The sequence below is a fragment of the Danio rerio genome, chromosome 22 (assembly GCF_052040795.2).
Source record: "Danio rerio strain M-AB ecotype USA chromosome 22, GRCz13ab, whole genome shotgun sequence".
Taxonomy (NCBI): Eukaryota; Metazoa; Chordata; class Actinopteri; order Cypriniformes; family Danionidae; genus Danio; species Danio rerio.
The window spans coordinates 20,232,627-20,260,560 of NC_141042.1; the positions used below are offsets into that span (position 1 = coordinate 20,232,627).

The 27,934-nt window shown below is 35.7% G+C and overlaps 1 protein-coding gene and 1 long non-coding RNA gene across 4 annotated transcripts; one reads left to right on the top strand and one right to left on the bottom strand.

The window, feature by feature from the left end:
• Nucleotides 1-261: 261 nt before the first annotated feature.
• LOC137488922 (uncharacterized) lies at nt 262-19,638 on the bottom strand. 2 transcript variants are annotated; one of them, XR_015521915.1, is made up of 4 exons: nt 19,362-19,638; nt 19,169-19,265; nt 18,854-18,985; nt 262-2,344 (listed from the first exon to the last, which is right to left on the bottom strand). It is a non-coding gene; the product is annotated as an uncharacterized LOC137488922 (long non-coding RNA). The 2 variants fall into 2 exon arrangements; XR_015521916.1 differs by lacking the exon at nt 18,854-18,985 and having other exon boundaries at nt 269-2,344; nt 19,362-19,533.
• rgmd (RGM domain family, member D) lies at nt 12,278-27,934 on the top strand. 2 transcript variants are annotated; one of them, XM_087302384.1, is made up of 5 exons: nt 12,278-12,385; nt 20,153-20,190; nt 21,838-21,986; nt 24,277-24,788; nt 26,570-27,934. In XM_087302384.1, exons 1-5 carry the CDS (start codon nt 12,335-12,337, stop codon nt 27,257-27,259), a joined length of 1,440 nt encoding a protein of 479 aa, XP_087158510.1. In that variant the 5' UTR covers nt 12,278-12,334; the 3' UTR covers nt 27,260-27,934.

Sequence of the window (27,934 nt, forward strand, 5' to 3'; positions counted from 1 at the left end):
TGGTCTACACTTTTTGACTCAAAGACTTCCATTCACACGCATGCAAATGTAGCACACTCGAAACACAAGTTCGTGCGACACGTTTTGTATGTCGACCCATTTCAAAATTCAAGCTTGCTGAACTCTGATCTGCAAAATTGCATCACGTGGTTACATGAGACCAAAAGAAGATCAAAGTGTGACCTCTCTGTACAAATTTTTTGAATATGGAACAATTGCTTGTTTTATCAAAGTTTAATCATTTTCTTTTTTTTTATAATTATTTTTTACCTTTATTGGACAGGATAGTAGAAAGTATTGACAGGAAAGTGTGGGGAGCAGAGAGAGGGGAAGGATCGGCATAGGACCTTGGGGGGGAATCAAACTCAGGTTGCCGTGAGCAGGAAAGTGCATTTGTCGACGCACTAACCACTTCTTTTCACGGCGCTGTACAACAGAATTTCACACGCTAAAACTTTATTGTGACCGCAGCTTTACACAGAGTGCTGCTCATCAATGTAATTTCCAGAGCAGTGGACCAATCAGAAGAATTCTAAGGTGGGGCAATTCTGTTTACACCCAGCAGACACACAACGGTAATATTATGTTAAATTTAGGTCATGCCCCACGTGTGACCAAAATTCAATGACTAGCCAGCATCTAAGGACAACGTTATTTTGACGTCTAATAACGATGTCAAACTACGTTGATATTTGGTTGATTTTAGGTTGTGTTGGAAAGTAATCTAATTCCAATGTTGTAACATCCACACAACGTCAAGGTGTAACATGATTAGACGCTGATATTTGGTTGACTTTAGGTTGGACATTGACGTCGGCCTGACGTTGGGTTCTGATGTCAATCAGATTTTCATTCTCAATAATGTTGGGGTTCATTGTCAATATGACGTCATGTTGACAGCCACATGGCGGAGGGGGCATCTAGTTTTAAAAACTATTCTTAAATTACGTGTCTCACATAATTAGATGCAAAGCAACATTCAGTGTTAATAGTCCCTTAATGGACATTTTGAAGTATCGCATGAAAAAGAACATAATAAGTTAGTAATAAGTTCATTAATACCTCATTACTTCAACTTAAACAGAGTAAGCTCACAGTACTCTAATATAAATTCATTTTTGAACTTAAATGGTTTGTTGCAATCAGTTTCCTTAAACAGTTTGAGTTACCCTAACTTCTTGGGTTTTACAGTGTGGTAATTAGGTTACATTTGAGTTTTGCATTACTTTTTATTACCCGTCTAAGGCTTGATCTCTTTCATAACTCTTTCCTGACCCTGGAGCTATACATTACTAAAAGTATAAAGCAATGTGCTTGCTACTATTGTACTACTTGTTTTATATAAAATCCCTGTCCATTGAGACAATCCCCTTTACCTTTTATCTGTTCAAAATAATGAACACATTCTCTCATTGACTGCATGATTCATTATGACTTTAATTTTAATTCAGAATTTTTTTAAAGCTAATTAACTAAACTTAAAAAAAATAACCCAAATAGTATAACTTATTTTTGAAAAGTAGTGAGTTACTTGACTTGTTACTTAGAAAAGTAATAGTATTACGTAACCCGCATTACTTGTAATGTGTTACCCCCAACACTGCCGACTTAACTAATCAGATGTTTCTGCTGATAGTGTCTTTCAGATGGATAAATCAAAGATGTGTCCTCTTACTTTCTGAAATGTTGTAGCCACAGGTCGTCATCAAATGGTAAACAAAACAAAATGCAATATTAAACAAAAAAGGTTTACTATTGGCAGTACTGGGTTGCGGCTGGAAGGGCATCCGCTGCATAAAACATATGCCCAAGTAATAGGTGATTCAGTGCACTGTGGCGACTCCTGATAAATCATAGACAAGAAAAATGATGAATGAAAAGCTTACTAAAAAATTACAAAACAAATAACTTGTCCTAAAATGTTGATAAAATCATTAGAGAACAAATCAGAAGGCAACAAAACAAAAAACAAATAATGTTTTCCATTTAATGCTAGGGTGTCAATAATAAAAGCGACATCATTTTTTTTGAGCCAATAATGACTTGAATTTCACTCTTCTGCCCATATTATTTTCAGTTTTTCATAATGTTTTCTTGTGTTTTTGGGCGTTTAGAAGCTTTACAACTTCTGATCCCATTACCATACGTTCCCCTACCCTTGAGAGAAGATCTCGGTTCATGGGACGGAGGGCGTCCGCTCCTCGATGAAGTGATGTTCACAGATGTCTCGCATTGAGCATTCCTCCACCATCTCCTCAGCTTACGAACAGTGGGTTTTAATTGAGAACTTGGGGAGATGAATGCAGCAGCGTGACACATTTCAAAGCCTCTCCGAATCTGGCAGCTGTAAACGAAGCAGATAAAAAGATACATTTTCATGCGTCGAGCCCATGCACAAATGATTAGTTGCCTACTTCAAAAGCACCACGTTGGGGGGCTCCGAATGCTTTGCATGGCCCATTGGGTATTAGGGCTTTACTGAACATGCTAGATTGCCTCATTTTACGTTCTCCTACAGCTCGTATACTGTAGACTTAAAGAGTGAACTCTCCTTATGCACAGATAATGACTTTTTAAGTGCAGTTGGAATTAAACAAAGAAGCTTAATAGTGGTTTCATAGGGTTTTCCCTAACGTTTCCATGGAGACAGTTTAAGTTTAATAGACTGTTCTTTCAAGTAATTGCAGAAAACCACACTTAACCACAACAGCTTATTTAGTGGTACATTATACATTTTGTTTGTTCCTTAACATTTCTTTAAAAAATATTTCAATGAAACATAACATTTTCATGCAGTAAAATGATTTAAAAATGGTTTATATATATATATATATATATATATATATATATATATATATATATATATATATATATATATATATATATATAATTATTTTTTATTATTTATTATATATAATTATTATAATTATAATCATTATAATAATATTACAAATACCATATTTACATTATTTTTTATTGATTAAAATCTTAGTAAACTATTTATATATATTAGGTCCGCCAATTTAATGTGCTAACACCCAGGTAGCAAATAATTTTGGCCCAGATTTGACATAAAGCTGGCACAGCAGACATTCTTCTGGCATTGGCATACAACATGTGGGCCAAACATGGTCTGAGTTTGGCAGTGGTGGCACCATCTTTAAGGCAGCACACACAATTTGGGCCAGATTTAAAAAATTGATATGTGGGCCACGTTTGGCCTGTCTTGACCCACATTTAAAATACATTAAAATTATTTTTGAACACAGAAAAAAGCATCTACCTATCAGGTCGCTTTGAGGAAAAAGCATGCCAATAGTGTGCTTAATGCGCTATGCTTTATGGATTTATCAATCTCATTGCAATCCTGACACTCTAACCTATCTGGCCCAGTTCAGGTCCAGTTATGAGTTATTAACTTGGCTGAGACTTGACCCAGATATCGTCTATGTTTGGCCCTTGTCTGGAAGCCAAACTTGGTCCAGTCAAGTACCTTAATTCACTGTGGGCCAAGCAAAACCTGATTGTGTGGGCCAGAGATATTTTGCTATGGTTATAGTTATATGTCACTAAAATTTAAAAAAATATATATTTTAATATTTTCACACTTTTATGTTGTTTCACACCTATATGAGTTTCTTTCTTGTCCAAAATATTACAAATATATATTTAAAAGAATGTTGGTAACCCAACTGTTTTGGAGTTTGGTCTACAAATATATCTCCATATCTTCTGGAGAAAAAATAACCAAAACAGTTATGGCTGTTGTAATCTAAAATTTGTGTGTAATAAATTACATGAATCAAAATGTTTCCATCTAAAGGTACTTTTGCAAATGTTTGCTTTATACTTCTCATGTTTAATAAAAATGACTTAAATTTATGCACCAAATTTATTGTGATATGTAACTAGATTCTTATTAAATTGAAAAATAATTTATTGACAGTCTTAGGATAATATATATAATCTACATAAAAGCAACTCATTCAAATAATGTATTGAAATAAGATGGAGCTGAAATGGGGCAGCACGGTGGCAGAGTGGGTAACACAATTGCCTCACAGCAAGAAGGTCGTTGGTTCGAGCCCAGCTGGGTCAGTTTGCTGAGTCAGCATTTCTATCTGGAGTTTGCATGTTCTCCTCGCGTTGGCGTGGTTTCCTCAGGGTGCTCCGCTTTCCGCCACAAGCTCAAAAACATGTGGGATAGGTGAATTTTATAGGCTAAACTGTCGGTAGTGTATGAGTGTCTATGGATGTTTCCCAGTGATGAGTTACAGCTGGAAGTACATCCGCTGACATATGCTGGATAAGTTGGTGGTTCATTCTGCTGTGGCGACCCTAGATTAATAAAGGTACTAAGCCAAAAATAAAATAAATCAATGAATGGAGCTGAAATGCTGTTTGTGTAATCTCTCGCTGATTTCCCGAGCTCTCAAGTTCCTTCTTTCCTGCCCTCAAACCAGTCGACCCCCCAACAGACCCCTCCGACAACCCCCTTTGAAAAATGATGATGTCACCACTGCTCTGTTTGCCCTAATTTCTGCACTTCCATTGTTTTTAAATATTCACAGGTGCTGTTAAGTCCTTTTTCCCAGCCTTCTCGGAATCCTGACACATCTGCTTCAGTTTGGACTGTCCCTTTTGTGTATTTGGTAATGTGCATTTGTGTTTTTTCACAAAGTTAGAGACATAAGTAAGACACTAATGTCTTTGACCCTTGCTTTATACCTTTACAGAGAACACAGTGCAGCTAAACTCAGCTTGAGCATTTAGAAGTAAAATACATATTGTAGACAGACAGACAGACAGACAGACAGATAGATAATAGATAGACAGATAGATAGACAGACAGACAGATAGATAGATAGATAGATAGATAGATAGATAGATAGATAGATAGATAGATAGATAGATAGATAGATAGATAGATAGATAGATAGATAGATAGATAGATAGATAGATAGATAGATAGATAGATAGATAGATAGTTAGACAACTGACAGAAAGACAGACAGACAGACCAATATTAAGTTAGATGATATACATAATGACAAAGAGGCAGATGACAGAGGAATGGATGAACAGTTACATATTATTGTACAAATTTGAGACGGACAGACAGACAGACAGACAGACAGACAGACAGACAGACAGACAGACAGACAGACAGACAGACAGACAGACAGACAGACAGACAGACAGACAGACAGACAGACAGACAGACAGACAGACAGACAGACAGACAGACAGACAGACAGATAGATAGATAGATAGATAGATAGATAGATAGATAGATAGATAGATAGATAGATAGATAGATAGATAGTTAGACAACTGACAGAAAGACAGACAGACAGACCAATATTAAGTTAGATGATATACATAATGACAAAGAGGCAGATGACAGAGGAATGGATGAACAGTTACATATTATTGTACAAATTTGAGACGGACAGACAGACAGACAGACAGACAGACAGACAGACAGACAGACAGACAGACAGACAGACAGACAGACAGACAGACAGACAGACAGACAGACAGACAGACAGACAGACAGACAGATAGATAGATAGATAGATAGATAGATAGATAGATAGATAGATAGATAGATAGATAGATAGATAGATAGATATTAAGTTAGACAACTGACAGAAAGACAGACAGATCAATATTAGGTTAGATGATATACAGAATGACAAAGAGGCAGATGACAGAGGAATGGATGAACAGTTATATATTAAGTTAGATGACAGTCAGATGGACGGAGAGACCGACCAAAGGATCAGATAAAAAGACAGAAATACAGATATTAAGTTAAATGACAGGCAGCCAGAAAGACAGACATACATATATTAAGTTAGACAGCAGACAGTAAGACAAACAGACAGAAAAATACAAAGTTAGACAACAGACAGACAGACTGACATACAAATATTACAGTTTTTCACTTCGGTGCATTTCTCACAACACTATTTACGTTTGCACAACAGTTAATGCATTTCTCAAAACAATTATGTGTGGCACATCATAGTAGCAGTTTCTCATTCCTTCCAACAAATTGCAGATGCTTTTGGACATTCATCAATTGCTTTCAAAAACTCTCTGCTGGTTAATAACATTATCAGTTGCTTGTGTCATGTTAGTCAAAATTAACTAAACGTGTGAATGCTGAATAGTCATTCCATATAAAACTAATAGTCCTCTTTTCATTACTTGAGTCATTACATACAAAAATGTTGAACTAGTTGTCAAGCATATTTTAATAAAAAAAAGTAATCGTTTTTTCCTGAAAATGTCTTCTAAATTGAACAGTTTAATGAATTACTTACAGACCCATCTATGTTGTAGGTTCAGTTCTAATATGTACTGCAATATTGTTTACAGTTGTGCACAGCTCTACCCAAAGGGAGTTTATGTTTGTTTTTAAATAAGGGTGTATTTATTATTTTGCACAATGTGAATAAATTAGAATTGCAATGAGCAAATGTCTTCTAGGGTGAGGCAGTGGCGCCGTAGGTAGTGCTGTCGCCTCACAGCAAGAACGTTGCTGGGTCGCTGGTTTGAATCTCGGCTCAGTTGGCGTTTCTGTGTGGAGTTTGCATGTTCTCCCTGCTTTCGCGTGGGTTTCCTCCGCGTGCTCCGGTTTCCCCCACAGTCCAAAGACATGTGGTACAGGTGAATTGGGTTGGCTAAATTGTCTGTAGTGTATGAGTGTTTGTGTGGATGATTCCCAGAGATGGGTTGCAGCTGGAAGGACATCCGCTGTGTAAAAACTTGCTGGATAAGTTGGCGGTTCATTCCGCTGTGGCGACCCCGGATTAATAAAGGGACTAAGCCGACAAGAAAATGAATGAAATGTCTTCTACTCAGATACCTCACTAAATGCAGTGATGTCTAACTTTACTGTGGTTTTCAAATGGCTGTGCAAATAGTATATAGTGCTGTCTTGAGCATTTTCAGCAAGTGTCACCAAAATCTGACTTTTTTGGACTGGAAAAAACTTAGAGAGTAAACTCTTATAATAAAAACATGACAAAGCCATTTGACTATCTTGTTCATAAACAATGTTGTCAGGACTTTTCATCTTGATGACACTGACACTTTCATTGACATGAATACTTGCTTTTGAGGAATGAGCTATCCATTTTGAGCAAGTGACACACTTTTGCAGGTTATCGACTAGGTTTTGCAGTTTGTACTAATTGTACAAATTTGAGAAATGCATTACCTGTTGTGCAAATGTAAATAGTGTTGTGAGAAATGCATCAAACCGACGGAGAACAACTGTATGTTAGACAACAGACAGAGAGAAAGACAGACAGACAGACAGACAGACCGATATTAAGTTAGATGACAGAAAGACGAATGGACGGACAAACAGACAGACAGAGAGTGGATAGATAGATAGACAGACAGACAGACAAATTGATTAGATAGATAGATAGATAGATAGATAGATAGATAGATAGATAGATAGATAGATAGATAGATAGATAGATAGATAGATAGATAGATAGATAGATAGATAGATAGATAGATAGATAGATAGTTAGATAGATAGATAGATAGATAGATAGATAGACAGACAGATAGTTAGATAGACAGACAGTTAAATATTAGACAACAGACAGACAGACATATTTAGTTAGACACTAAGTTATAACAGATGGACGGATGAATAAACAAACACACATATGACAGACAGACAGACAGACAGACATATAGATAGATAGATAGATAGATAGATAGATAGATAGATAGATAGATAGATAGATAGATAGATAGATAGATAGATAGATAGATAGATAGATAGATAGATAGATAGATAAGATAGACAACAGACAGACATATTTAGTTAGATAAATATGACAGATAATATGACAGAAATGACAGAAAACACACATATGACTGACAGACAGACAGACAGACAGACAGACAGACAGACAGACAGACAGACAGACAGATAGATAGATAGATAGATAGATAGATAGATAGACAGATAGACAGATAGACAGACAGTTAAATATTAGACAACAGACAGACAGACATATTTAGTTAGACACTAAGTTATAACAGATGGACGGATGAATAAACAAACACACATATGACAGACAGACAGACAGACAGACATATAGATAGATAGATAGATAGATAGATAAGATAGACAACAGACAGACATATTTAGTTAGATAAATATGACAGATAATATGACAGAAATGACAGAAAACACACATATGACTGACAGACAGACAGACAGACAGACAGACAGACAGACAGACAGACAGACAGACAGACAGACAGACAGACAGACAGACAGACAGACAGACAGACAGACAGACAGACAGACAGATAGATAGATAGATAGATAGATAGATAGATAGATAGATAGATAGATAGATAGATAGATAGATAGATAGATAGATAGATAGATACATAGATAGACAGATAGACAGATAGACAGACAGTTAAATATTAGACAACAGACAGACAGACATATTTAGTTAGATAACAGATGGACGGATGAATAAACAAACACACATATGACAGACAGACAGACAGACAGACAGACAGACAGACAGACAGATAGATAAGATAGATAGACAGACAGACAGACAGACAGACAGACAGACAGACAGACAGACAGACAGACAGACAGACAGACAGATAGATAGATAGATAGATAGATAGATAGATAGATAGATAGATAGATAGATAGATAGATAGATAGATAGATAGATAGATAGATAGATAAGATAGATAAGATAGACAACAGACAGACATATTTAGTTAGATAAATATGACAGATAATATGACAGAAATGACAGAAAACACACATGACTGACTGACAGACAGACAGACAGACATACATACAGACAGACAGACAGTCAGACAGACAGACAGACAGACAGATAGATAGATAGATAGATAGATAGATAGATAGATAGATAGATAGATAGATAGATAGATAGATAGATAGATAGATAGATAGATAGATAGATAGATAGATAGATAGATAGACAGATAGATAGATAAGATAAGATAGGCAGACAGTTAAATATTAGACAACAGACAGACATATTTAGTCAGATAACAGATGGACGGATGACTAAACAAACACACATATGACAGACAGACAGAAAGACAGACAGGGAAACAAAAGGTAAAAAAAGCTAGGTAAACAAACAGTGGAACAAACAGACATAATTAATCAATTCAAATTGCATTCAGTTCTGAATTGTTCATCTTTAACACACTTTAAAGTGCACAACTCATTAAGGGGGTGGGGGGGGCTGTGTTACAAGCCTGAAGAGTCATATAAGACCTTAACTAGGATTGTTATGAACGCCTTGCTCTGCAGCTGTGCACAAAGCAGAAAGAACGTGAGACAGATTTCCAGGCACATCGTGGGACGAAGCGCATTGCTGTACTGTAACAATAGCAATTTTGTTCTCCATAAAAAAAGCCATGCCCACACCCGCCCCGGCCCCTCAAGGTCCAGCCTACACCTGCTGCATGCAGTGAGGGTGAGGAACAGCTGGCGGGACGATGGGCGTGAATGTGTGCCAGTGCATAATTTTGCACTGATGTATGTGCATGTGTTACGCTTTTACATGCAGGTTTATCTGTTATTGCACATAGGAGACTGGCATGAAGCGCTCGCTGTCGCCACAGAGGCTTTGGTTGGATGGATTCTTCTCATACAGATAGATACGGAAAAAATGTGAAGCGAGCGAGAGATTATGTGGCACCGAGTGGCTTCACCATCCACCAGCATCGCAAATCCAACGGTGCCACAAAGCTGCAGTTTAGGCCCCTTGTGTTTGAAGAAATGTTTGTCATGTCGCTGTAACATGCATCGAATTTAGTCATTGGATTGATCAATGGACAAGAATGCTCATGTCTGTTTGTGTGTGCAGGAACATGTGCAGGAGAGCGAGGATTACTCGTTGGAATAGCAATGGATCAACATAAAGACAACACAAGCTTGATTTGTAATCACTGCCATTTGAATGAATGGCCAGAGCAGCTGTCTATTTGAACAGCTGCTTGTGCACAAGAAAAATATTTTACTGCAAACAGAAAAGAATCTGCACGCTCAAAGAGCTTAAGTGATCTAGTTTTACTTTTGTTGTGCTTTAAAGCATGTTTTGTTGTATCATATTCAATAAAGTGGAAATTTGGAACCGATTCAAAAACACTTTTTCAGTTGATACATCAGATCGTCACCTTGGAATTATAAGGTTCTATCTGCTTTCTGAATGATTCTGAGATATTGAGCTTTTGCATTTCATTTAGCAAACAGTATGTGTGTAACATTTGTTTTTAAATAAAAAGTCTTAAAATTTAAACAACTTATAAAAAATCCCATAATGTAAATAAGCTGTCATTTAATAAGATCAGAATGTCAAGATAAGAATGTAATTTAATAAGAACGTCAATAACTCAATTTTGACAAAAATGTCAGATAGAACCTTATAATTCTAAGGTGACGAAGAGTTATTTGGAGTACATTTTTGTCCAGACACATGCAAATACAACTAAAATCAAATTCAAAGCAAGTATGCCATGATTTAAATATTTGAAGAAAAGAATAATTTCTAATAAAATAAAAATGTAATTGGACAGTTTTTTTTTTTTTTGGAAATTGAGATGTTTATATCATATGAAAATTAAATAAATAAAAACTGCATTGATGCATGGCTTCTTGATTGATGGCTGAAACACAACTATTTGAAAATCTGGAATGTAAGGGGTTAAAACATTACAAATATTGAGAAAACTGCTTAAAATTAAGATCTTAGCCAAGCAAATTACTTTGACTGAAGAAATTGAGTTTTACATTTCTACGCTATCTCACAGCGATTCATTATTTTTTTTATTTAGTGGATAATTTGTATAAAATCCTACAATGTCACATTTTAGTACGATTTGCTTATCCCCCAATTGGGTTTAGGGGTGGGGTTGGCTGCCACGTTTCCTTTTGTAATTCGTACGAATTTGTACGATTGGTATGAACAAGCTGCTAAACTAACAAAACAAAAAATAGTTACATTTCCACGTGAGATCCGGCTGATATATATATATATATATATATATATATATATATATATATATATATATATATATATATATATATTTATTTATTTATTTATTTATTTATTTATTTATTTTTTTTTTTTTTACAAAATGTCTTCATGGAACATACTTTACTATTATGGAACATGGACTTAATATTGTAGTGCATTTTAAGAAGCATGAATAAAATTCAGATTGTTGTGTTGGTGGTGTTTTTTCATGACAGCACATTTTCAAACCTCATGTTAATCTGGCCAATGACATTGAAAATTCTGTGAATTATCTATTTTAGTCCTTTTGTTTGTTGACTTTGTACAGTAAAGTTCTATCTATTAATATTGGTTAATTTAACTGTCAATGCAATGACAACTACAAAAACATTAAACTTGAGGTGATGGTAATTAGGTAATAACATATCAATGATGCAAATAATAACACATTAATGCAATCAAAAGTCATTGTTTTATTAAAGCTAATAAGTCTTTTTTTTTGCTATATATTTAACTTAATATGTTAATTTGTCTATTTCTGACTGTTGATTTTAACCCATTAACTAATGTGTACTAATGAGACTTTCTTGTAAAGTGTTACCTATCTATCTATCTATCTATCTATCTATCTATCTATCTATCTATCTATCTATCTATCTATCTATCTATCTATCTATCTATCTATCTATCTATCTATCTATCTATCTATCTATCTATCATAAAATGGTTAACACATGATAACATAAAGATTACATATATATAAACAAAAATGTAATCCCAAAATGTATTCGCGCACGTAAGCAACACTTTTAATACATTAATTACTTAGCATCTAAAACAATGACAATCATTTTAAGGTGTGACCAGATACTTTTCAGAGTTGCTATGCATTTGCTGTAGCTCTCCGGCCTTTACTACTACACACCGCACCTTGTGGATGACCATTGTATAATATGGGACTGCAGCCAAAGTCGACATATGTTGTCAAATCCTCTGAATGTGTATAATTGTGTATGTGTGCGTGCATGCTAGTGTGTTCTGCATTTTTTCGTCTTTTTTTCCCTGCCCGCCCTTCCCCGATATGTAGGAATTAGCGAACACTGCTTAACTACAAACCAATCCTAATCAAAGTGCCGATTCTTTAAAAAGACAGCTGTTGTCATGTGCTTTAATTCACAGCTATCTCCCTTTGTCAAGCAAAGCTGGACACAGTTGTCTGGTGGAGGCAGCAAGGGAACACGCTTTAACAGACTTCTCTCAGTGAAATGCTCTTTTACACCTTCATGCCACATGCCCATCAGTCACAAAAATCAGAGGTAAGTTCCATTTCATCTTTCTGCCGTTCGCTTTGGGACGAGGAATGCCATTACTCATGTCATTTGATACTCACTGACCCTTAAAGTGAACCCTTGGTTGTTAAAACTACTACAGTAAAGCTGCTTTGCCTAGTGCAGCTTTGTGATGTGAGTCTTAAACCCAACTCTTCGGTTTTTGGAGAAATCTGACAGAATTTTACTTTAGAAGATACAAGGGGGATCTTTGTCACAAGCTTTGAAGTTTATGCAATATTTAAAACTGCTCAATACAGCATAAAAAAAACATCTTAGAAAAGTGTTGTTCCTTGTGATCTGAGTATGTCCTCAGGATATCAGTTTTAATATGTTATCCAATTCATTGTGCTGTTCAAAAATCTGTAGAAGATAAACAAAGTAAAGATGAACAAACAATGGGTGGAAAGAAGTAGCATGATGTTATATGATAGCTTTATGTGTATAACAGATGTAGTGGTTGTGAGTGATTTGTTCTTCAGTGCCATCTTTTAACATAACTCATTACTGTTCATTAAACTGGACAGATTTAGTTTATTAATATATCTAATTTATTCAATAATTTGGTTGCAGTGGTAAAAACACTGTAAATACAAGATGTCTCCTATATAGCTCATATCTCACTTTGGCAACTGTCATACATGATGCCTTGTTCACATTTTCTATTATCAAGGTAATAACTAAGAACTAAAAAAAAAAAAAAAAAAAAAGTATGTTTGTGTGAACAATTGAAATTGGTATCACATGTAATTGGCATATTATGGAATTTAACTGTCAAATAAGTGAGACTACTTTTGGTTCAATGGCTTCTCATAAAACTTTGTAACTTAGAATGAAGAATATTTTTTTGAAATTCCTAAAGCTTTTTACACCATAAAAAAACATTTTATGATGAGGATAGATTCCACAGATTTCAAAGGTTTAGTTAAACATTTTTAGGAATCTTTGAACAGTATTTCGAAACTGTAAATACACTTTATCTGCTACAAAGACCATTGTGTCCATTTGTAAAAACAAAGGTTCCAAAAGTTTTTGTTGTTGTTGTTGTTTGCTTTAATGAATAATGCTATAAAAACCATTCTGGGATCCAGAAAAAAAAATTCAGTAAAGAGATCTTAATACAACATTATACCATGTGTTCTAAAGTAAATATACATTTTATGTATTAAATGTTTAATATACATTTAATATACATTTTTTATATATATATTAATACATTTATAAAATTTTAAGATACTTTTTCTACTATAATAAAATCTTGTGCAACATAACCATTTGGTGCAACAGAACATTTATAGAACCATCGATGCCAATATAAAAAATATGTATTTTAAAAGAGTATGCATAAATGTTCTTTGTAAAACTATTAATCCAAATAAAGAAACTTTATTTTTGAGAGTAAAGCTTAAAAAAAAGAAAGTCATGCAATTAAAAAAATATACAAATAAATAACTATTGGGGGAATAACACATGTATATTTTGTAAGATCCATGTCAAAGAAAAGCAGTTTGTTCATTGTCATACTTTGTGACTGGGGGAGTGGAAAAGCTGCCTTCCAATGAGATGACGATGATAGTGGTGAAAAACTTCAGCACTTTAGGCAAAAATCATCAGCAGAGGCCAGAATTCTCGAAAGATGAATAGTAAGCTCTGGGTGATATGAGCTTTGTTGCACTGAATGTATTGTGTTCCCATGGCTTGAGCTCGGGGCTGGACTTGGAGGTCTGGGAGCAGGAGTCGCATTTGATTCTACGGATTTATTTGGTCATAGAATGCTCCCACAGCTGAGAGGTTTGAAATGAGAGCCTGAGCAGGTGTTGTTGTGGGAGGGAGAGGGAGCAAGAGAACTTTAGGAGTTTTCATTGCTTCTCTCTTGCATTCTTCCCTTCTCACATCAGTTATTTTGTCACGTACTTCAGCAAAAATGTTTGAAAATTCTATACTCACCTCTTAACTGAAACTGCAACATAGCTATACTATAAATTGGAGAGTATATATATATATATATATATATATATATATATATATATATATATATATATATATATATATATATATATATATATATATAAAATCATTGCTACTTTATGTGTTTGTTTTAGGCCACAGAGTCTGACAATGGAAACAAAATTTGTACATTCACTCTTAAAGATTTCCATTTAGCTAGAAATCATTTTAATAGCTGACTTGTTGTGCTCAAGCTAGGCTGTACTAGATCCAGCTTTCTGACCTTATAGTATAAGGAACTGTAACCATTCATTTTTCTGTGGAACACACACAAGTCATGTTGTTTTGGACTTAGTTCTGAATTATTTATATGGACAAAAACATTTCTCCAAATATATTCTTTAAAAAAATATATATAATAAGGTTCCATTTTTTGTTACAATGTCAAAACATAAAGGTTACCAAGATGGGTTTTGCTGCCTTATATATTAAAGAACATATATGTTCCCAAGGACCCTTCTATAAAAAAACTATTTTTAGCAATGGAAATGAATAAACAGAATGAAGGTTCTTTATTGATCCATAGATTAAATTAAAGAATGTTTTGGTTCCGCAAAGAATCCTTCAGTGAACAATCTATGAATTTTCCATCATAAAGAAGAGAAGTTTATTCATAAACTAATTTCTAGAGGGCTGCTTAAGGATTGCTATGAGGATATGCTGCTGATGAAATTAGTCTATGGTTCTGATTTGGTTTAGTCCATTTACTTACGTCTCATGTTTTGAACTGTGGGAGGAAACCAGAGAACCTGGGGAAAACCCACGCAAGCAGGGGAGAACATAAACTCCGCACAGAAATGCCAACTGGCCAAGTAAAAGGCCAAACCAGAAACATTCTTGCTGTAAGGCAACAGTGCAAGCCACTGGGCCGCCGTGCTGCCCTATAGAAGAAAAAAAGAGGAGGAGAGGGGGTGGAAGGGGGGATTGTTCAAGACAGAGATGACTAAGGTAAGATGCTTTGGTTATTCATAATAAGTTATAAATTGTCTGATTGGTAAATCTTACGTAAGCTAATGCGGGGCCAGCCGTGTTAATCATAAGCACGTGATCCTCTCAAAATTAGTTCATAAATAAACTTAACCAAATAATTAGAGTATCTTACCTTAGCCATATTCATCTTGAAGAATCTTCTTTTCTACCTTTACTCCTCCCCTTTCCTTGACAGGGCAGCATGGAGGCTCAGTGGTTAGCACCGTTGCCTCACAGCAAGAATGTAACTGGTTCAAGTCTTTGCCTGGCCAAGTTGACATTTCTGTGCAGAGTTTACATGTTCTCCCCATGTTTGCGTGGGTTTTCCTTGGGCTCTCAGGCTTCTTCCCACAGGCCAAAAACGTGTAACCAAGGCGTAGCAGAAATTTTAAAAGTGGAGGGGGCAGCTGAATCATACAATTATTAATCACTTGTTTCTAAATGGTCTGTCCCTAAAAGTGAGGGGGACGTTGCTACGCCCCTGCATCTAACATAAGTAATTGACTAAACCAAATCAACCCAATAGACAAGCAATTAATAAGCAAAATTTTCTTAGTTATTCATAATTTGCATTCACTATTACCATGCAGGAGAGTTTTCGAGATGTACCTGAGCTCAAACTCCCCTCTCACCCTGCAAACAGGAGGGAGCCCCAGGCTCGAGGATCTCATGAGCTCAGGGCTCTCTCCCGGGACAATATGCCAAGCATGCTTTATAATCATCAGCTAAGTGTGAACTCTTGAAACTTTAGTTTAACTATCTTTTAAGAGATGAAAAATATATATATATTTTTGCAATTAATGCCATAAGAAAGGGTTTCCCAAAGAACTATACAGTGAACAGCTAAAGTAAAAGAAAAAAATGTCCAATAGCAATGTTAAAGGTTCTTCATGGAATCGTTTTTAAGACGTAATGGTAAGACTTTAATTTCAGCAAATGTTCTCCATAGAACTATAAATGCCAGTATAAACCTCTTTTTACCCCCACAAGAGACCTTACAACCTATAGCGTCAACAACTCTTGACACATATAGGCTACATATCACACCACACCTACTTGAAAGCTGCTTGAACTTACACCAAAACTTGTTTGAGTTAGATAAAGTATCTCAAACTGAGTCACCTTGAAATGTTTAATGCTGTATATGCGGCTGTTGATAGGAAACCTAAAGTTCAACAACAAAGTCTCTTTGCTTCACCTATTGTCAGGTATAGATGGGAGCAGCTCAACGTTGATCCTACAGATCGCCTTTGCTTAAGCTTAGTCCTTCTTAGAGTAGAGATCTAAGGCTTCTCCTCATTCTGCCTTTGTTTACTTCCTCTGTCTTTCTTCACCACACTGAGAAGACCCCATGACCCCGAATCTAAGGTTACTTGTGTGTTTATCTTTTTAAAAAGGACTGAGCTTGACACTATGTCAACAGCATCTCTTGAATAGAAGGAAGCAGCTCGAAGGAAGAGTAAAGAAAAAAGTATTTTGTGTTTGCATTCGAATTACCTGAATGAAAAAGACACTGTTAGCGCCAAAAATTAGGTGCAAACAATAAATATTTTCAGTCTATCAAATGTGCGAAGGCCAACAATGCCAGATCACAGAAAAGCAACTACTTTTTTTCAATGCTATTAAATGTACTTCAAGTGCAATCATTACAAATTAATACATAACAACTCTCAGGGGGAAAGCAATCCACTTAGGGCCCACAAAGACCTTCTCTTTACGTACCCCCTAGAGTTCAGTTGGGCATCAATCAAGGCAGTTAAGTGGGATCCTTGAGCAGAGATGGTATCAGTGGCAGCCTCTTACAGGCACACACTTCTGTCCCTGTTATCTATGGTAATTGCTCTGAGTCTCTGTCACCAGTGAAGCAAACCTCTCATCCCTGACTCAAATGGACTACAGAGAAGTTTAATTTTAGCTACGTAGTGTGGATAAACATTTTATGTCATAGTTGCACCATTTAGGCCACTAGATATTACATGACAAGTGTTTCACAACTGCTGGAAAAGAAATTTAAAAACTAAATTATCATTCATTAATATGTTGAGGCACCTTCCAAGGCTGTGTGTACAATCAATTCTAAACGAGGTACGTAAGGCTGCATTTAATTTTTTTAAGGGAACGATACGGGGTGGTATGACGCCGTTCCTTTTGGCGCTTACCGGCTGACCGATTACCTCCGGGTGGAGGGCTTTCCCGCCGCAACCAGTTTGTCCAGTTAGCTCGTCATGTATGATGGCGGACTTAAGAAGCAGAAAGGATTTGACCGCAACATCAACAACGACCAGGTTAGAGTCCGGGGAAGAGCAGTTCCAGAAATCAGGTCAAACAAAAACAAAATACAAAAAATAGACTGTACGCCCAATTAATCATTCAGTCATTTAGTCGGTCGACAGCGGCCTCTGGTGGGTTCATATGAGAACAGCGCGAACGGCACTCACGAAACGCATTTGAGATGCAAAAAAGCACACACAGTGGCCTCTCGCGGATTCACGAAAACAAATACTGCAAAAATACGTATGTCCTGGATGTATTTTCGCGGTCTCCAAAAACGTCTGTGGAACTACGTTGTTAGAATGAGCCTGGGTTGATTTGAATTTTTGTTTCTTTTTTAAATATTTCCCATATTATATTTAACAGAGCAAGGAAATTTATGCTGCATGTCTGATAATGTTTTTTTCTTCTGGAGAAAGTCTTAAGACTTATTTGTTTTATTGTGGCTAAAATACAAGCAGTCATTAATTTTTTAAACACCATTTTAAGGACAAAATTTTTAGCCCCTTTAAGCTAACTTTTTTTCGATAGTCCACAGAACAAACCATCGTTATACAATAACTTGCCTAATAACCCTAACCTGCCTAGTTAACCTAATCAACCTAGTTAGGCCTTTAAAAGTCACTTTAAGCTGCATAGAAGTGTCTTGAAAAATATCTAGTAAAATATTATTTACTGTCATCATGGCAAAGACAAAACAAATCAGTTATTAGAGATGAGTTATTAAAACTATAATGTTTAGAAATGTGTTGAAGAAATCTACTCTCTGTTGAACAGAAATAGGGGGAAAGAATAAACAGGGGTTCTAATAATTCAGGGGGGCTAATAATTCTGACTTCAACTATATATATATATATATATATATATATATATATATATATATATATATATATATATATATATATATATATATATATATATATATATATATATATATAGTTGAAGTCAGAATTATTAGCCCAGAATTATTATAATATATATATATATATATATATATATATATATATATATATATATATATATATATATATATATATATATATATATATATATATATATATATATATATGCCTTAGATTTAGGTAACAATAACAATAGGTGGAAATCCACTGGGCAAGACCCATCACTGGCCCAATGTTCCAGTGCCCTCCATACCAAACGTGATGGACCTAATAACAAAAACAAGCAGTGTGGTGTAGAGCTGAGCACCTTAATGAGGACCATATGGAGCTGCCCAGACATACAGTCAGTGGAAACCCAATGCCTCTTCCTCTTTTTCTTCCTTCTCCTACTCTCCTTCTGTCACTTCCCAACTTTTCTGTCTTTCACTCCAACATCCACCTTTGAATTTATGGCATGAATAAAAGTTCAGCCGATTGTTTTCTTAAAGCAGAAGGGTATCTTTTTTGCCATTATAAAAGTTACCCAGCTTAATGTGCAGACACAGCCTTAAGTTTGTAAGTTAAGTTCATTCCCTCAAGGAGCGTTAAAAACAGTTTGGTTGAGTTATGAAAATATCCTTACCAGTCTGACAACAGCAGCTTAACCAATGGTGTGAATCTGGGGCGTCACCTAGAAGTTTGTTCAACCAATAACAGATGAGGGGAGTCTTTGGGGAAACCTATTTGAAAACAATCATTATTTAGTTTCAGTTTTTTTTTTTTTTTTGGTCTCATAGTTGGTGTAATGGTTAATCTTGTTTTACTTCACTGCTTACCTTACACAAAGTAGGAGTTCTGGGCTTTTAGTGAATAACCTTCGTCTCCTCTTCTCAATACTTCATCTCACTCTCTGTCAAAAAGCATAGTCTCTTTATTTCTCTAGTTTCTCCTACTCTCAAATGGAGACTCTCCGTCCCCTCTCACTGGCCTGGCATTCAGTCCTGCTATGAAGCGGATGGCTAATTTTACCAGACTGACCTCATTCCACTATTGTATAAGAACAAGTGAGTCAGTGTCAGGAGAAATGTACTGGCTTATCCCTTCTTTTCCGTTCCTTTATTTTCTCTTTCTCATTTTTCTTGCTTTCTTTCTTTCTTTTTTTTTTTTACCTGATTCATCTCTGTAATTGACTCGCTCCCTTCTTGTTTTGGCCAGAGGAATATGTATATTCGCTGGGTCATGCAATGTAATATGCTCACAAATGTGGGGGAAAGAAAGAACCCTTTCTCCGCCCATCAGCCTTGTCAAGTCGTCTACTGGCATGCGGTGCTTGTAAGGGGCTCACTGATCCATCCACCTGAGTGAATGAGGTATTTGCTTTAGTGGCCAGATTCTGAATGATGCCTCTGTAGTATCAATACCACTATGGGCTGAGACAGAAATCACTTTATGTTTTCCGCCGACTCTCCAGAAGTAGTATTTAGGTAATCACTGTTACCACGTTAATGCACATGTTGTTATTGGTCAGACTTCAAGTCGTAAATCAACCTGTGATAACACGAGTTATTATATGTGCAATTAACTAATATATCAAAATTAATGTACACATTTTGTGTTTACTTTAAAGGAAACTGTTTCAATGGATCCTCAAATTAATTTTAAAAGGTAAGCGATTTTTGTTCATTTTCCATAATCTCAAAGCAACCCCATATCTCGAAGCACTAACTGAACTGCAAACACAATAAAACCAGCTCAAAGTAGTTCAACAAACCATGATATTAGATTGAAGAAAGTAGGATTTGCATGCTTAAGCCCATCATAAAACTCAACCCTCCAGGCAAGGCTGAGTTATTTTCATTTCTACAGCTTTCCTCTACTTATTACACAGATCAGAATAGGCTTTGTAGACTTTCAGCTGTCTAAAAGTGATGCACTTGATAGATGACAGTGGTTTGTTCCCATGCTTGTTTTAACATGTTTATTTTTTAATAGTAAATGTATTAATCTAGGGCCATATATACTTGCAAAATAAAAGAAAGTTTCACAAACAAAAAATAAAGTATTGAGAAAAATAAATAAATAAATAAATAAATAAATAAATAAATAAATCTTGAAAAAAATCACATTTATCATCTGTTAACGAGAAAATATGTTTAGCAAATATATATATATATATATATATATATATATATATATATATATATATATATATATATATATATATATATTTTAATTGCATATATTTTAGGCAAATATTTATTTCTTTTGCACTGGTTGATTTTTATTTGCATCTTTTTTGTTTGCTAATTAAATTTTTATTTCTCAAAACTTATTTTTTCCTTTGCAGTTCTTTATTTTAGTTATTAAAATAATTTTTTTATTTCTCAAAAATAAAAAATAAATAAAGGGGCGAAGCAGTGGCGCAGTAGGTAGTGTTGTTGCCTCACAGCAAGAAGGTCGCTGGTTCGAACCTCGGCTCAGTTGGCGTTTATGTGTGGAGTCTGCATGTTCTCCCTAAGTTCGCGTGGGTTTCCTCCGGGTGCTCCGGTTTCCCCCACAGTCCAAAGTAATGCGGTACAGGTGAACCGGGTAGGCTAAATTGTTCGTAGTGTATGAGTGTGTGTGTGTGCATGTGTGTGTGGATGTTTCCCAGAGATATGTTGCGGCTGGAAGGGCATCCGCTGCGTAACAATGTGCTGGATAAGTTGGCGGTTCATTCCGCTGCGGCGGCCGACAAAAAAATTAATAAATTAATTAATTAAAAAATGAAGATTTGCATATATTTATTTATTTATTTATTTCTGCTTAATACTTTATTTTTTGTTTGCAAATCTTTATTTTATTTTTTTCAAGTATATGGCCCTAGATTGACTCAATACTCAGGTGTCCAAAGTAAATACCTGCAATAAGAAAAGAAAAAGTATTAAATCACCAAGGTTTAAAAATAAAACTTATAGCAGGCATGTCAACCATTAACAATAGATTATATGTTAAAAATTATCAAAAGATACTAATGTAACCACACAAAAAAAGTATATATATATATATATATATATATATATATATATATATATATATATATATATATATATATATATATATATATATATATATATATATATTTATTTATTTATTTATTTTTGCAAACTTTTGTGCTACTTAACTCGTGTAAAGACGTGACTGAGCACTTGTCAACGTTCATGGAAAGGGCTGGCGGCTGGAAGCTCCTCCCCCGCGATGCTTTTCATCACTTTTCCTTTGAATGACAGTGGCTGGGGAAGGGACTAAAAAAAGTTGTGTGATTTCTCGCAGCCTCAACGCAGATGAGCAGCAGTTGGAGAACTGCAATCAAACTGAATGGATTGGCATGGGGAGAAGCGGCACTCTCAACCTGGCTAAGCGGCAGCTTTGGAACTGGTTTTATCTTGTAGTGGTTTCTATGTGCCTGTTACTCCGACCAGGTAAATAGTTTTCCTCTCTTTTGACTCGTATTGATCGATTTATGCACGCACACATTGCGGGTTGAGCAGTGCGGGGAAACATTACACTTTTGTTTGGAGGGAATTTCTTTGATTAGAGTTTTAAAATTGTGTTAAAAGTTAAAACACACTATTTACGGCACGTATATATCCGTGCTTATAATCGCACCGCCCGTTTAATACGCATTTAGTTCCCTGTAGGCCAGAGTTGTCCTGCTAACGCGCTAGCAAATCAGCGCAGTGTTTGTGAAACAAATTAAAACTGATACATGTATTCAACTGAGAAGTCAATTGTATACTTACCTTCTGAAAAAAAAGTTTTTAATGTAACAAGCACAGATTATTATTTCAAGCGTCTGTTTAGTTCAGTCACTTAACGTTAGTTTATCAGGTTGGCAAAACTTTCGCTAAGCTGGCTAGCTTCTCGCTGCACCGTTGTTTGAAGTTGTTTACGTCGAAAGTTAGTGACTACGAGAAAGAACACAGCGTGACTTGGTGTGGTGGATAAATGCAAGATATTTTTGAGCACCAGTGAGCAAATATGGCATATTTTTGTTTTACATTACTTGCACGTTTTAACTGCCTACGCCTCTGCTGCGAAAAGCACGCGCAGTGTGTTTATTTTGTGCCGCGAGACGAAGTTTTTCAACATTCGCGAGTGTTAATGAAACACAAGCCTTAATTTTATGTAGCTAGAAAGGACCAAACTGTTTGATCTAAGTATTATTTACTGTGTTTTTATTAACTAAATAATTTTAGTCTACAAAACATGCATAATGGATATTTACTATGTTATAATCGTACACTAACATGTAACTGAGTTAAATAATTTTCAGTTGCAATCTATCATGTATAAACAAATCCTCACGTGGTATTGTTTGTAAGACCAACAAATTCACTTACACTCAACTTAAATGTACTTAAATTTTTATGTTAAATCTACATAAATTTGTTAAAAGTGTTAAGCTAACTTAACCTATATGTGTTGGGACAACATTATTGAATTATGTGGAACCCTGCATTTTTACAGCATATGTCAGCTAGGCATGGGACGATAACCGCTTTCAAGGTATACCACGGTTTGGAAAAGTCAAGGTTTTAAAACCGCCAAAATATTCCAAAAAAATTTATTTACTTTTTTGTAGCTTTTTAGGACAACATTATCTCCGGCAGAAATAAATATATCTAAAGATGCTGTTTTAAACTGTAAAGAAATCTGTATTTTTAAAACAAATGAAGACATATGAATTCAATAATTCATATAAATTATTCAGCCTGACATGTTTACTGTTAAAAAAATATTATACATTTTTTCAAAAATTTAAATATATTGTTTTTTTTAAGTGATTTCTTTTGTTTTTTTTACCCAGACATTTAAAAAGAATATATATTAGAGCAGTAATCACAATACAGTGATACTTTTATCCAAGGTTATCATACCGTCAGAATATTACACTGGCCTAATGTCAGCATGCTAAATGCATATTGACAACAAATATTATAGCAGGTTTTCACCATCAAAACTGATAGTTCAGAAGAAAACGATATATGTGGATACTCTACATCTCACACATTTGCATATTTAAAAAATGTTAAACTGATGTAATTAAAGGTTTAATTATGTGGGTGATGATTAATGTCAAAGATAAATCAGTGTGTTACTTATATAATATTAACATAATCAGTGTATTGAATAGGTAATTTACCAGTGAATGCTGCTGCTTCTTATTGTGCTGTACTCTCAACCATTATCCAAAAACTACCCTGAAGTAATGTAAATGTTGGTTGAAAGGTGTGGAAACTTTGTAGAATACAAATACCACGTCTAAGGCCATATTTCACATATGCTACCCAAATTCCATCACATTTGTTATTATTGGGCTTGTACTCAAAGCACGTAAAAGTCATCATATGAAATGAAGCAGTTACTATTTTCACGCCTTTGTTACCCCATAGCCATAAAACAACTTAATTAAAAGGGATCCAGATAAGGAATGTTTTCATGGTTTGGAATAGCAATCGCCAGCCTGTAGTTATCTTTACAGATGCTGACTTGAGTGCAACCAATGAATGTGTCACATTGACAAAATACAGCAGTTGTGTAGCTGTTAAGAGGTTTAGCGCGTAGATCAATAACTAGAAACCATCTAAGGCTAAGAACTTTAATTATGAATGCCTCCATCGCCAGCCAACCATCAAATAGTGATTCTCTGAGTTTAAAAGGCATCTCATTAATGCCTAATTCTCACACATTCTTCTTAATTCTCAACAGTGTGCTGCCAAGCATGTCGGATTCAGCGCTGTAATGCGGAGTACGTGGCCTCATTCTCACCCTCCGGTGGCTTGCAAGAGGAGGTGCATCCAGATGTGGACTACTGCATCGCTCTGAGGGCCTACTCCTTGTGTACGCGGCGTACAGCTCGTGCTTGTAGAGGGGACTTGGTGTACCATTCTGCAGTTTTCCGCATTAAAGAGCTCTTTGCACAGCACAACTGCTCCAGCGACGGCCCAACGTCATCGGCCAAAGCACCCAGCACTTCCAAGCCAACAGTGGTGGACGTTTGCAACTATGAAAGCAGGGTGCTCGCATCAGGCCCGGCGGCCCAACAGAAAAAGTATGGACATTGTGGATTATTCGGTGATCCTCACTTGCGGACTTTTCGGGATGAGTTTCAGACATGTAGGGTTGAGGGAGCCTGGCCGCTCATCCACAACAGATACCTTTCAGTTCAAGTCACAAACGTACCAGTGGTTGAAGGCTCCAGTGCTACTGCAACCAACAAGGTTAGTCGTGTATATCGTCCTGTTAACATTGGTGTAAGTTTGTCCTGTTTAAACTCACCTCACACTAATGATTTTCTGAGGATGGGTAACAAATGTTTACATTTACGCACAATGTCGATTTTTTTTTTTCCCCTTCAAAACATAATAGAAGATACTTTAAGAAGAAATTCATGTATTTTTGTCCATAAAATGAATGTCATCAACTGAACCTTTTTAATTTTCATTCTCAGAATGAAAATGCAGACCTTTTTCTTAACAAAAATATCTACTTTGCATGATCCACAGACTGTTACACGCATTGTTAGGAAGTGATTTTTTGTTTGATTTGATCAGGAACTTGTGACAAATCAGGGGAAAGAGTTGGCTAAAACTGTCTTGTGTCCTCCTAGTATGGTCCAAAGAAAGCGATCAAACTAAAAACATGAGAGGGCCAGAGTCAGCCTAAACAATGATGTCATAAGGGGACTTTTTTTTTTATCGGTTCTATTAAGAGATTTGGATTTAGCCTGTTGGGCTCTAGTGACAATGCAGGGTCAAAAGACTTACAGAATCCCCCAGCTGTTTCACAATGAGTGAGGAGGCAATAAAAAATAAATGATTCATTCTCTAGTTATGGCCAATACCTGTAAGGTGATCATCACACATGAAGAATAAAGGTAGTAATGGAGTAAGAATCAAATATGCATATAGAGTCAAGCCCGAAATTATTAATCCCAATGGAGTATATAGATACACGCTCAAAACTTGTAATTTTAATATATCTTTAAGGGGCAGCACAGACCTTTTAATTAGTCAAGAGGTTTCTTTTGATTTACAATTTGCCCATAAAAGAGCTTACGATATGCTACTAAAATTAGATGCAATTAATGATTATGCATTGACCATAAATGTGGTGGCTAAATAAGAATTTTATAGTCAAAAGTGTACAAAATGAAAAAAAAAAAAAAGTCTTAGAATGTGGTTTAGATGCTGGTAGCTGTCCATTTTTGTTTTTCTCTGTTCTTCTACTGCCACCATGTGGTGACATCTGTTAATATTATTATTATTATTCTGGGTTATCTCTTTGAGTAATCTTCTAGCCTTACTCGTATCATATTAAGTTACAGCTTTAATTAATATTATATTAAATATTAATTAATATTATATCAAAAATATATTTTCATTTTAATATCAGAAGCTATAAAAATAAGCTTCTATATATTTATATTTGTTTTAGTTCATATTTACCTATTAGTATTTACCTATTAGTTTGCCTATTATATTTAGCAATTAGTTGTTTCACTTGGATAAATAATAAATAATATTATCTACATAAATGGATAAAAAGTGTAAGACAATCACAGCCAGTTTGTGCATTCATGACAGTTAAAAGATTAATATTAAAAATATTGTGATGCGGAATTCTGGACCAATTAGTTTTATAGTTTTGGGTGCAATGTTAAATTTGTGAATAAAACATAAAAAAAAAAAAACTTAGACTTGTTATTATATATTTAATATTTGCATTATATTTGAAGTTAAAGTACTAAACTTAAAATGTTTATAAAAATGATAATGAAAGGAAGTAAAACAAAGATAAAATACACTATAATAGTAAATAAACAACAGCAAAACATCTCTAACCTGGTCAGGACACGTTCAAACACAGTTTTTAAAGCAAAATATCAGTCTGCACAAAAGCACAATGTTGAAACAATCCTCTAGTCAATTGAAAGCAATTTCTAGTATTGATTTTTAGTGTGTGCTATTACTCACCGCTTCCCGTTTGATCCCCCCTTTAGATAACCGTCATCTTCAAGTCCTACCATGACTGCACCGAGCAGAAGGTGTACCAGGCCACCACAGAGGACCTGCCGTCAGCGTTCCAGGACGGCACGCGAAGCGGGGGGAAAGGAGAGAGCTTGTGGATTGTGGAGGGTAGTGGAGGTTTGGGCATACGGCAAGTTAAGATCCACGCCCGCTATCTGGGCACCTCCATCATCGTGAGGCAAGTCGGGCGGTACCTGACGTTTGCCATCCGCATGCCTGAGGACTTAGCAGAGGAGAACGGCGGCCTGCAGTTGTGCCTTCACGGCTGCCCGCGCAGTGAGGTCATCAAAGCCCATGTGCTCAACCGGCAGCAGAGTTTGCGTCCACCCCGACTCATGGGGGGCTGGTACGGAGAGGACGATGGCGGAGAGGTGAAATCGGGCCTCTCTTCGCACATAGACATGCTAGAACGTGCCACCACAAAGTGTCGAGAGATGCTCCAGGTGGAGGACGTTTATTTCCAATCGTGCGTCTTTGATCTTCTCACGACAGGTGATCCGGAGTTCTCCATGGCAGCGTATGGCGCCCTGGAAGACCTTAAGGCACTTCCACCAAGCACTCTTAAACAAAGTTCACCCAGGACTCCACGTGTTTCTAATAGGGGAACAATAGTTACACCTTCGGTTTTCACAGCTCTGGTTCTTCTGCTGTTGTTGAACTGAAGGAGATGGTCTAGACACCAGCTTGACGATGGCAACAGGAAAAACAATCAAACTGACTTTGAACTGTCAAGGGATGGATCCGAACGGACTCGCTTTCTGTTAAACACGCAATGTTTTACGCCACAAAATGGATAATGGCACTTCAAGCTTTTCTGAATGTGAAATCTGCATGAGATGAAGGCAGCTAACCTGCATATCTTTTTAAATGATCGCATATAAAGAGTGGAGACTGTTGACGCAGATGTGACACCATTGGATGAAATCATTGTAAAAGACACGTAGCATGTCCTGTGATGCACATCTTACAGAATCACCCACATACAAATATATATGTCATCTACATGGGATCCAACAACTACATAAAAAGCTACCTATGCATATATTTTTGGTTCTGGTTCCATACATCTAAAGCTACAGTCACGGTAGAAAACAACCTCTTCAAGCTGCTTATCGACAGAAAACAAAACAAATTCTTTATATAATAATATATTGAGAGAGTGTATATATGTGTTTTATATGTGTACATTCACCTGTGTATAGATGATGATGTTTTAAATGTGACATTTTGAAGCCGTTTCATCTAGTTAGATATTTTTGTAGTTTGTATAAAACATAACTAATATGTGCTGTATGGTGTAATCTGTTATTTCCCATATTAAAAATGAGTTGTTACTA